This window comes from Fistularia commersonii, chromosome 26 (genome assembly GCF_037954325.1).
Source record: "Fistularia commersonii isolate RoL2024-O1a breed Wild chromosome 26, RoL_Fcom_v1.0, whole genome shotgun sequence".
In the NCBI taxonomy this organism is placed as follows: Eukaryota; Metazoa; Chordata; class Actinopteri; order Syngnathiformes; family Fistulariidae; genus Fistularia; species Fistularia commersonii.
The window spans coordinates 5,055,211-5,067,366 of record NC_141309.1 but is presented as its reverse complement, the minus strand read 5'-3'; the positions used below and the strand labels follow the sequence as shown (position 1 = coordinate 5,067,366).

At 38.4% G+C, this 12,156-nt stretch overlaps 1 protein-coding gene across 3 annotated transcripts in view; it reads left to right on the top strand.

Moving 5' to 3' along the window:
* Positions 1-11,566, top strand: part of LOC147218313 (netrin receptor UNC5C-like) — a 173,827-nt gene extending 162,261 nt beyond the window's left edge. For all 3 annotated transcript variants that reach the window (XM_086174322.1, XM_086174323.1, XM_086174321.1), the window contains 5 exons: positions 699-932; positions 2,407-2,556; positions 2,839-3,003; positions 6,130-6,308; positions 7,698-11,566. In XM_086174322.1, coding sequence (XP_086030448.1) covers positions 699-932; positions 2,407-2,556; positions 2,839-3,003; positions 6,130-6,308; positions 7,698-7,860 — 891 coding nt within the window. In that variant the 3' untranslated portion in view covers positions 7,861-11,566. The remainder of the gene's footprint in view (positions 1-698; positions 933-2,406; positions 2,557-2,838; positions 3,004-6,129; positions 6,309-7,697) is intronic.
* Positions 11,567-12,156: the final 590 nt, after the last annotated feature.

Here is a 12,156-nt window from a genome sequence, read left to right as displayed (position 1 = left end):
ATGTATTTAATAATAATAATAATACATAGGTTTTCTATAGCGCTTTTCATGATACTCAAAGACTCGTTACAAGTGAGAGACAGATGACAGAGTAGATTTACAGTCAAATATATTGAATATATTGAATTATGTTCATTTAAATACTATATATGTGTGTGTATATATGTATGTGATACTATACTATACTACTATATATGTAAGGAAAGTACTATATATATGTGTGTATATATGTATGCGATAAATATGTCCTATATGTTCTGTATTTTGAGGAATTTTAACAGACTTTGCTAACCAAATCAAGACCAGATGACAAATCCAGTTTTACTCACCATTGTTAACATTTGTTTTTAATCCTTGACATAAATGAATTCGACTTTCTTAGTTAATATCAAATATGACCCTACGTGGGTGTTTGGAGGATTGTTAAGATAGTACTAAGCGAGGTTCTCCAGACGTATCCCGTTAAATTCAAGTAGGAAGAGAAGTGAATTATTCACTGTTAATCGCTGGAAGCGTGTTAATGTCGAATCAGCAGAGATTGTATGAAGAACTGCAGATAATCAGTGCAGATTACAGCTCATTAAAAGACAGCTAGACAGCTTTCTGAAATATAAAAATGAAGAGAAGATTGAGAATTCATGCCAAATAAGTCCACCATAATGCAGAGTCTATTTTCAATTTTGAATGTGTTCCTCCAGGATGTGGTGGTTGTGGGCGAGGAGAACTTCACCACCCCATGCTATGTGCAGATGGACTCAGAGGCATGTCACATCCTAACAGAGACACTGGGGACCTACTGCCTGGTTGGCCAGTCTGTCGGCAAGGCGGCCGCCAAGAGGCTTAAACTGGCTGTTTTTGGACCCGTTTCCTGCACGACATTGGACTATCACATCAGGGTCTACTGTTTGGATGACACACAGGATGCACTCAAGGTAAATACAATACCAATTAATGTTCCGGGCAGCAATCTAAGTGCAACAAAAATAACTTTACTACAGCTACCGCACATTTCCATGTCAGATTTTAAGTCATATTAAAAGCACACTTGTCTTATGACAAATTGCGTGTAGAGCGCATCTTGACCTGTAGCCTTCTGCCTGAACTGGCGTGAAAGTAAGCAAGAGTGTGATAGAGACTGGTTGGGAGGGACATGCACACATGATCTCTTGCTCCTAACTACAGGAACGCTGACACTTACACTGTAATCGCTGAAATGATACAACAATAGCTGTAATATTCATGAAAGAAATAACATCGGTGGACATTACTTGACTGCCTTACAGACAAGTAATGCCTTAAAGTGTCCCTAATAATTCACGACTTTTTAGAGGTACAGTCTGACTGTCAAAAAAGATCCCTTTCACTATATCTTAAACAAATTCAAGCACATTCATAATACACTACATATTGCTGACCTTTTGTTAACAAGTAAATCATTGTAATATTGTTCCACTTCCATTGTGTAACCTCCTTTCAGAGGCCTACTTCTTACATACAAAGCCTCCTTTCTCGGGACATTAATATATAGTTCTCCAACTCTTAATGCATGAAATTCATCTTCTAAAAAACAAAGTGAACCGAATCAACATGAAAATGACAGGAACATTAGAATATTAAAAAAAGGGGTGTAATGAAAAGGCCATTTCAAAGAGATGATCTTTTTTTTTTTTAAAGAATAGCTCAAGTGTGAATATTGCATGCAAAATATATACAAACACAAACAAAAATGCAGGCTTATTCAGCTGGCTGTTAAAGCAGTTAGAAATTTAAAAAAAAATATAGCGGCGGAATTTTTAATTAAGAAGTCTGTTTTGGATAATTGATTGCTTTTCGCATTCTTCCGCTGTGTAAATGCACTCAAGCTGCCATGTGGGAGGAAATCGGTATACCCCCCCTTTTCATAGATTGCTTGGGCTTTAAATGTTACCAAAAATGTATTCAGTCATCAAAAAAATTAACCATACATTTCTGTCGACTATCCTTTAATTGTGCGTGTCAGGCATGTGTGCAAATGTATCTGAACTGTACCACTGTCTTATAATAACAATAATGAATAATACAACTCTGCATCAAGAGAGGAGTTCCGTTTTTGCCACAACACAACAGCCGAGCTTCAGCTTACGGTTCATTATTAAACACTGTCTTTAATTTAACATCTTAATGTCTTTCTCCAGTCGATTGCGGTAAGCATGGCAGCTAATGTTTTCCCAAAACCCGTGAATAGAGCTGCGGTGATTTTTGCGGCGATGAAAAACAATGAAACGTTTCTTGCCGACGTGCTTTTCAAGGCGCCAAACAATGTCATGCCAGATAGATTAAGACTTGATAATGATTTATGTGAATATGAGCAAAACTGTGCAGAAGGACATTTGCAGTAATGATTGTTTTTGTTGGGTTTCGGTGTAGGAGGTGCTTCAGATGGAAACACAGATGGGAGGCAAGCTGCTGGATGAGCCAAAGACTTTGAACTTTAAAGACAGCACACACAATCTGAGACTGTCCATCCATGACGTCCCGCACACACACTGGAAGAGCAAACTCATTGCAAAGTATCAGGTGAGACAAACACACCCGACATTGGTATTCAACATACACTATGATAGATCTTTCTTTTTTTTTTATGAATATAAATTTCTAGTTCATTACCTGCATGACTCGTTTGCTTAATCTGTTTGTTTGTTCTTTGAGGATAGATATTAAACACTACGCTCAACAATGATTAAGATGAGAACCCCTGATACTGTATTATTTCCCAAACATTAGAACTAGGGATATTACAGTATACTGAGGTTCAATTAACCCATAAAAATAACAGTAACGTTAACATCGTCTTCCTAGGAGATCCCATTCTACCAGATCTGGAGCGGCAATCAAAGAACTCTTCACTGTACCTTCACCCTGGAGAGACTGAGCTCAGCGGTCACGGAGATCAACTGCAAACTCTGCGTGCGGCAGGTTGAAGGAGAAGGCCAGATCTTCCAACTCAGCTGCACGTTGGAGGAGGTCAGTGCGGAGAAATTGTAACTCAAACTGTTTTTTTTTCCCATCTATTCCTACAGCTGTGTGCAACATAGAATTACATTACATTATTCAGGGTTCAAGGATACGATGTGTTTATTTTCACATGAGCGGTGAGGAAACGTGTTTCCCTGTCCAATCAACTTCTAACTTTGTTGTCCGCAATGATTGCAAAATAGTGACTAACATAGAGGAGACATAGGTAGCTCAGTAAAGACGTAACACAAAGAAATAGATGATAGCGTAACAAAGAGCGGTGAGATGCAATGGAAATGTAAAATGCAATTCAGCATGTGCTAAATAAGAGTGCAAATAGAGAGTAGGTGGTGAGGTAGTTCATAACTGTTTGAAGAGTTTGAATAAAAAGAAACACACATTGCGCACATTGGCTTTCCAGTTAGGGATGGCTGCTGGATCAAAAGTATCGACTAAATAAAGGTTTGAAAAAATCTGCACACCAAGAGCGCTCCAAAAAAAAAGATAATTTGTTTACATAAAGACAATGTATCATAGCATGACATTTCAAGCGAAAACCCACTCTTTTTCAGATGCTTACCAAAATATTTTTAACAAACATAATTTTTAAGGTCCCTTCTTTTTTTTTTCTTTTTTTTGCATCTCTTTTTACATGTATAAATTTATTCTAACATAGTCTTTAACTTGTTTCGAGAAAAGGCCCAATTAACCAATGCTCTTAACGCATGTACAGAGATGGAACTGAACATTATTCAGTTCCATCCAAGACAGATCATGAACAATTTAAGCATGCAATACATATGCAGACTATATAAAGGGGAGGAATTGCATAAACAGAACACGGCAAGGACAACCCATATAAACAACAAAAGAACATCCTTACAGACAAGGTCTAATATCAAAATCTTCATTTAAATCTTGTGGGGTTAGTTTTCCCAGTGCATACGTCCAAAACACTTCACGTTTCAAAAGGATAGAGTTCAGGCCCCCCCACTCTGCGAGGACATTTTACAGCCTCAATGCCTAGGTACTTTAAAGTGGAGAAATTATGTTTATCTTCTTTAAAATGTAATGCTACAGGGCTGGAGGACACCATCCCTGCAGTAGCACATAACGGTACATGGTTTATAAAGTTTGATAGCTATTGTGCCATAGCAACAACTATTATATAAACAGTATATACGGGTAGGCGATGTTAATATGCATTCGGACTCAACAGTTCATTCAGAATGGGCGTCCCTGTAATCCAAAGGTTTGCGGTTCGATCGCCGGCTCCTCCTGTCGACACGCCGAAGTTTCCTTGAGTAAAACACTGAACACCAAGCTGCTCCTCAAGGGCCTTTTTAGCAGCTTACACGGCAGCTCTGCTGCTGCGTTAGTGTAAAGTGCTCTGAAAACCCAAGGTGTGAAAGCACATTATAAGTTGAGATGTAAATTGATGAAAATTGTATTTTCCCTCGGTCTTCACGACATATGTTGGACTGATTTTCTATATCTAGTGTGATTTTTTTTTGCCTGGAGGATTTAAGACATCACTGTTTTTGTCATGCTAACAACTGGATATCTAGTCCTACAAATGAATTACCGTGATAAAATAGGAAGTTTGACCTGTAGACTAATAAGATTGGAACTTGCAAATGCCTTGAAAGAAATGTTGCAGGGCCTCCACCTGCCGCCATCACCATGCCGGAGATGGAGATTTATTGTTTCAACGTTCCGTCTCTTAAGAACAGAGAGCTTTCTGCTGTAAATTTCATATAAGCAAACAGCAAATAGTAATCATTCACATCACTTTGCATCTCCCTCTGCCAAGCCGCTGTCATTAGACTGCTGACTCCTTCCCGTCCAGGAGTTGCAGATTAATGAGCCGGAGGTTAAGATAGAGATGGTGATCGACAGCTCGGAGAGAGTCGGTACTTGAAAGCAGATTCTTGTGTTTGTTTCATTTTTTGGTATTAATGAGAAAAGTTATCTATAATTGGATAAACGGAAGTGAAGCAGCCAACAGCCAGATGTACCGAATCTTTGCCGGGGGGGAAGAAAATAGAGAAGCATTTTAGATAGAAATCCATAGATATCCGTGAAAAGCACGAAGGTTGAGTTCCACGTGTACCGTCGGCTCTGGCTTAAGTTATTTCTTAAGCTGTTTCTTAAGTCTATGAATGATTCCCCAGATTAGCCAAACTCGGGTTAAATTATAATCTAAATGGGGTAATCCAGAGCCCTGGTTAGCATTTCTGGATAAAGGGCTCCCTTTCAAATTGAAAGATATAGTACATTTTGTGTCCATTCATTTCTATCTGTGTACACAAAAGTCATTTGAAAAATGTTTTATTACTTAATTACTTACCCAAAACAACTACTCTTAGTGGAGCACATTGTGTGAACGTACTCCCCTCCAATTAATTTTCATTTCGATGGTAATAATAGGATATCTATGTGGTTAAGCTGCATATGGGCCATAATTGACAGATAATAGGCCACAATGAAAAGGACAGAAGCCACTTAAATTAAGCAGGGATGAGTTTAGGCTTAGCAAGACATTCTGGCTACATTGCAGCGTATTGTTACGCTGTAGCAAACGTGTCATGGATTTAAAGTAAAGCTGCACCAGGGGCATCGCCGAACAAGTCATTGACTGCTGGAAACAGCGGTTCCACACTATACCTCGTTAAGCAGGGGGACCGAATGCAATTAGCGCACATATAACTCTGCAGAACGATGACAGAGCAGATGACACTGATGAAGATAAAGACTTGAAGGTGACAGCGTTCCTCCGAAAATATCACATCATGCAAGTTTTAAGGCCTGGCGATTTAGCGTAGCTATTTTTCACTGGCTTTTCTCCGCATTCCCCGAAAAGCCTTAACACTGAAAGGACGATGATAACTGTGCAAGGGCGGTGAAAATCACATTCTAATGAAATCAGAGCATATTTAAGGACAGAGCATGATTCCTCAGAGGTGTCTTGGAATAACTGTTGGAAGGTTTTCAATGGAAACTTGTGTCTTAGATAACCTTTTCTCATCATGGTCAATGCCGGGGAATTACAGCAGGCCGACGCTGATGTGCATTCAACTTCATTCATCTAATAAATGCGTCACTCTGCCCTGTTTTTTCGCTCTGCCTCACCAGGAACTCCAGTGCATAGATACATCCCTTATGGACCCTGCCAGTAACATCACCACCTTAGTGGGGCCCAACGCCTTCCGCATCCCTTTATCCATCAGGCAGAAATTGTGTGGGAGTCTGGATGCGCCGCAGACAAGAGGCAACGACTGGAGGATGCTGGCCCATAAACTCAACCTGGACAGGTGACTTTCACACACATTCAAATTGATTTCACTTCGTCGGCTTCGTGACGTAATTTACTTATAAATGTGCGTCAATTCAGATGATGATATTTTCCATAGAGAGATTATTCAGCCACTATAAACAGCCTAATTCTTTCTTATATTCAATAATTCATTCAACAGAAAGTATAAAAGTACATTCAGAGAAAAACTCCAAAGGGACCGCTATATATAGAAGGTTGTTGATATCCTGAGTCCAGAACATGTCCTACAAGCTTAATTATGCTCCCTATTAGAGCAGAGATCTTTTAATTCAATGTAGTGCATTGTATTTTCTGCGGGGTATTCCATGTTGTGCCGCTACCTAAGCAGAAGCTGATACTGAGAGGATAATAGGATACGAGTGCACCTCATTGTCCCTGCGGGGAGCCGGGACATGATGCAATCTGTTAATGTAGGCACTGAGTGTCCCTGATCAGTGGGTGAAGAATGGTTGGGTCCAGCCAACAAATTGGTGTTGACTTCCATATTTAACCCAGAAGGTACTTTTCCAACTGAGCGTGATCTAATGTTCTTTTTTTTTTTTTTTCTTTCTTAAACAAAACAATCCTCCTCGCCGCCCTTGAAACCGAAACAACGTGACTGCTTGACTTCACAGCGAGACACGGGTGTTGCCTCCGCAGTCCTTTTACCTCACATAACTCTAACATTCTTATCTACATAAAAGCAGACCGATACAAACCTATACTTGTGTAACTGAAGTAATTAAAGCAACAAGGGGAAACTACTACACACATGCGAAACGTCTGCCTTGGCAGCGAGTTCACGTAACAGTGGGAAGCCCCTTTTTTTAATCGCCGCGTGAAAACGAAGAAGAGGAGTGAAAGTTAGATGAGGAGAAATAACAGAGAAAAGATGGCTTCATTAGGTGTAGTCAATGGTAGAGGAATATAAAAAAGAGAAAACGTTCCAACATGGCTATCAACTAATATGCGGAGGAAGAGAAAATGTATATATTTGATACAAGCGGATGAAATTCTGATGACTTTGGTGTACATAAACATCATTGGGATCTTTGTCACGGATGCCTCAGCATTAGACCAGCCCACTGCAGCTTTTGTGTATTTCATGCTCCGCAGCCTTTACTCTCCCCTGGTTTCAAGACATTTCTGCGATCGGGCTCAAATATAAAACGCCACGTTATTTTTTTTGCCTCATTTATTTAAAACCACATCCCACAGTTCATGTTTGCGTACAATAATTGAATGCCTTCTTGAACGGCATTAACGTGTCATTATATCCGGATACGGCAGCATCACCGGACGCATCCGACACCTTTGTGCATTTTCGGGCATACGTTCAAATATATGGAATAATGTGAATATGTGTCTCTTGTGCGTTTTCCCCCAGGTATCTGAACTACTTTGCCACAAAGTCAAGTCCAACAGGGGTGATCCTCGATCTTTGGGAGGCCCAGCACTTCCCCGACGGAGACTTAAACGAACTGGCTGCGGTGCTGGAGGACATGGGTCGCCATGACAGTAACTTCTCCTCCATGACGACAGAACACTGACGTGGTAACCTCAACATTTATAGATATCCGCGGACGATGGCGCGTGTATTCTCATGCAGTGACGAATATATCTATGAAGAAATTTGAAAGGAGGAAAAGAAGTCATTACCACATTGATTGAAAACCAGATTATTACCTAGTTACCGTCATGTCGACATGGTAACGGATAGGACAAGAAAAGAACAGCCGAAGACGTTGTTCTGGAATTGCGTGTGCGTCTTTATGTGTGTGTTTCTGACTCGTTGCGTTGTTATTTGTGATGGAAGGAGAGATAACGTTACTTACTTTCCAAGACTATCAGGAACAAAGTACACACACACACACACACACACACACACACACACACAAAAAAGGTTTCTCTCAGTGTAACGTCGACTGTTCTCCCGCAGTTACTTTACACTGAGTAAAAAGAAAGGGAGGAAAAAAAAAAGTAAGATACTGACCTTGAAAATCTACAATGGAACAGAGTCATAAAGCAGAGGAAGGTAAACTCATTATGTGACAGTGAGCGAAAAGGGAGGGGGGAGAAAAAAAATGAACGTGAAAAGGAGAAGAATCTTTCAGGAGACAGGAATAAACACAGGTAAACTGATTACACATTGGAAAGGGGCAATGGAAGAGCAGGTGATCATCTGAAAGAGCCGGATGGAAAAGTGATAATGAGAGAGGGGAGATAAAACAGTCATCCCACTCTTCTCTCGTGAGCCTTGGCTGTACGCATTTGCCCGTACAGTTTGTTGTCTTTATATCGTTTCCTAGGGAACGCTTTATGTATTCAGTTGTCCATATGTGTGGATCATTTCCTGCAAACAGAAATTTGCTATAACGTGACTGTCAATCAAAGGTCCTGACCAGAAACAAGCCCGAGAAAAAAAAAAAAAGGTAAAAAAAATCAAATAGACAAAAATAAGATAACATTTTTGAAAGGAAAAAGAAAGACACCCCATCGCCCCGCTCTTGACAGATGTCATATATTAAATCAAAGGTTTTGAGAAATCTAATACTAAGCCAGCTGTAACTCGTGCCTCTAATTTTCCTTTAAAATATGCAAATCCAAAGATAACACACATGATGGAAAACGGTAAAACGACGATTTTATACTATCTCTGAAACTTTTAGTTTTTTGGCCATTTGTAGCAGGGTATGGCCCATGTGGACTCGTCTGTTTTGAGGTATTTAAAATTGCACTAATGAAAAACAGATAGATAAGGCAGATGCAAACTGCTATGGTATATATTCTGCAGAGTATATTTTACAATATGTTATTTTGAAAGAATCACCATTCAATATTATTTTGTGTGAAGGGACAAAAAAAATCACGCAAATTGAAACAACGTGTTTCACGAAATGTCAGTCCCTAAAAGACTGCAACTCAAACATGACCTTAGAAAAATCGCTCGACTTCTCCCTCCTTATGACCCATTATTTGGACAAATATGTGGTAACACCGCATATTATAACATCCAGAGGGCGGGAATTTTAATCTCACCACAACCAAGTCTGTTTCTCTTGCAGACTGCGGGGCTTATTTCTGGACAGGATCGAACGAAGAGAATAGACAAAGGAATCAAAAAGTGTTTAACTAGAAATTAAAACGCTAAAATGTTTTGAAATATACCGATAGAAAATCCGATACCGCTCGATGTTCTGGTTCGATCAAACCTGTTTTAAATGTATAGGATATACATCTTAGATATTTCTGTCATATTCCTTGTGTTCCGTCCTCACAAAGATGTGTCATCTTTGTGTTTTTCCATCAGGCCATGTGTCACTTCTCTTATGAACACCACCAAGACTTAACTGGTCACTAGTATCACCTAGTGGCTCCTTGTAGAATAGCAGCATAATTACACTTGACCATCTAAAAGGTGTAAATACATGATTCTCATGTTCTACCGAGTGACCCTTTATCACCAGTTTTTTTTCAGTGACAATTATTGTGTTATTTAGACTTACTAACTTTTTTTTTTTTTTTTTTTTCAATTTTTGTTTTTGTTTTTTTTTGCTGTTGAGTGGTTTTAATAGGAATGACCTGCATGGTGGAACAAAACCAACATATCATTATGTTTTCCTTAGTTTTGAACTGTATGTTTTCAGCAACTAACATTCCAATCCTTTGTTTATTTTCTCAGAAAAAAAAAAGATCAAATGAAAAAAATAACATTTAAAAAAAAAAAAAGTGATATTGAGCTGAAAATCAGAATAATAACTCGAGAGGCGTACTGAAATGGAATATATCTTTCTGTGCTGGAACAAGACTCCAAATCACAGCTGAGATTCTACAGTGTTCCAGAAAGCCATCTACTGAGGAGGGGAAAGCAACTTTATTTTTCTTGGCGCTTGAATAGTCACCGACACTCAAGTGGAATACACATAATAGTTTTAAAAAAACAGCAGTTAAATATACAGTATATCTGCTCTGGACTATGGAGAGATGCCATATGTAACTGCACATCAGGTATGTAGAGGAGATACTGAGGAGGTCATTGTGAAGAACAACCAAGAAAGCAAAGGCTGAGTTAACACTGTTACAGAAGGTCAGACCTTTACCTGGTCATGACAGACTTCATCGTGTTACTGTCCGCAAAGGAGGACACCTTGAGACATTGATTTTTCCACATTGATTTCTCCTCCTTTGTTCTGTTGCGAAGGAGTGTGTGAATTGGGGGAAAAAAAAAAAAAAAAGCAACAGACAGAAAATCGGATATGGTGAAACGAAGAGGCCTGAAATGTGTACATTTTTTTTTTTATTTTGGGCAGCCTTGTTTGCAAAAACTACAGAAGTTTTATTTTTAGAGTGGATTTGTACGTTTTCTCATGTAACTGCTGGTGTCAGAACTGAGGAAATAAAAGAGAAGTGCAAGTCAAGGGTGCAAACATTCGTTCAGTGTGTTTTTTTTGGTTTTATTTTATTTTTTTATAATTTGTGTGTGCGTATTGAAATGTGATCCCAAAGGCCAACGCGACATCTCATAAGCAGTTATCGTGAGCGTCTGTGACAAAATTAAAAGCGGGATTTCCCATTTCTGAAACATGTTTAACAGTTTTCAATATGTACTGTGCAACTTGCCCAAAATTTTAATTGTGACCACACTTGATGTTTTAAAACAAAGGTGTATCGTTTCTTAAAGCCCCAAAACTTTGTTCCGAACAAGTCGAAACCCTTCAGTGGCTCAACATGTTAAATGGAGAGAATGTTGAACGATATGGATAGTTTCCTATAAGGCCGGCACACGTATGGCTCCAGAAGGTGATTCCTTGAGAAAATCAGGAAGATGGTGACATAATATCAAAGTATGTAAACTTATTTTCTACCCAAAAGGTGTACAGGTGTATACTGTTGGCAAATTCCAGAATATATTAAAAAAAAGATAAATACAAGTTTGTATGTTTTAATGTTTTGTTTCTTTTCATTTTTGTAAAAAAAAAAAAAAAAAAAAAACAGTGTCTACTATGCAAACTTGGCATTGGTTATCATGATAGAATTCTATACTCATAGCTGTGCTTGTAAGTGCATTTTATTTTACTATCAAGGGTGGTTTTGTTTTGATAAGTGCAGGGTAGTGTTGCTACATTTCGCTAATTATGGCACGCTCATGAATCTTGCTGAATGCTCACCTCTCTATCTCCTCTAATTGTTTTCTGTACAAAGTGTAAGAAAGAATTTTTAAGATGATTAATAAATTATATTTATAAGCAATGCTGAAATGTGAAGTGTTTATAGTGAGTCGTCATTCGTCTGCTGCACATAAGAAACACTGATGAAACTGATGGTGTGGTTTGCGTGGGATGTATCTTCTGTACAATTCACAATGGTTGATTTTTAGATTCAATCATCAGTGAAGTGTCCAGGTAAGAGGTCGGCAACCTGCGGCTCCTTGATCCCTCTAATGCGACTCCCTGTGGCTTTTGAAAATAATTAATAAGTATTTAATTAAAATGTATTTTATTATAGTTTGTTCACTATTAAAATGTAATTTTGCATTTGAAGATCATGGCAATCTTGTAACATCTAAATAAAATGTGTTAAAAAGTGGAATTTTTGGTTTGCTGGATAATTTAATTTTTTTCTTTTTTTTCTTTTTTTTCTTTTTTTTTAATACAAGAAGGACTCAAATAGACATTAAGTATTTTGCTTAAAAGTAACCTTCAAGCCAAGGAGTTCAAAATGTTTGTTTAATGCAGAAATATAATTTAGTTTTTCTGCAGTTTTTCATTGATTTAAAAAAAAAAAAGCAACACATATTTTGTTTCCCCGCAACCCTGAGTGCAGGAAAAGCAGCAGACAATTTTGTT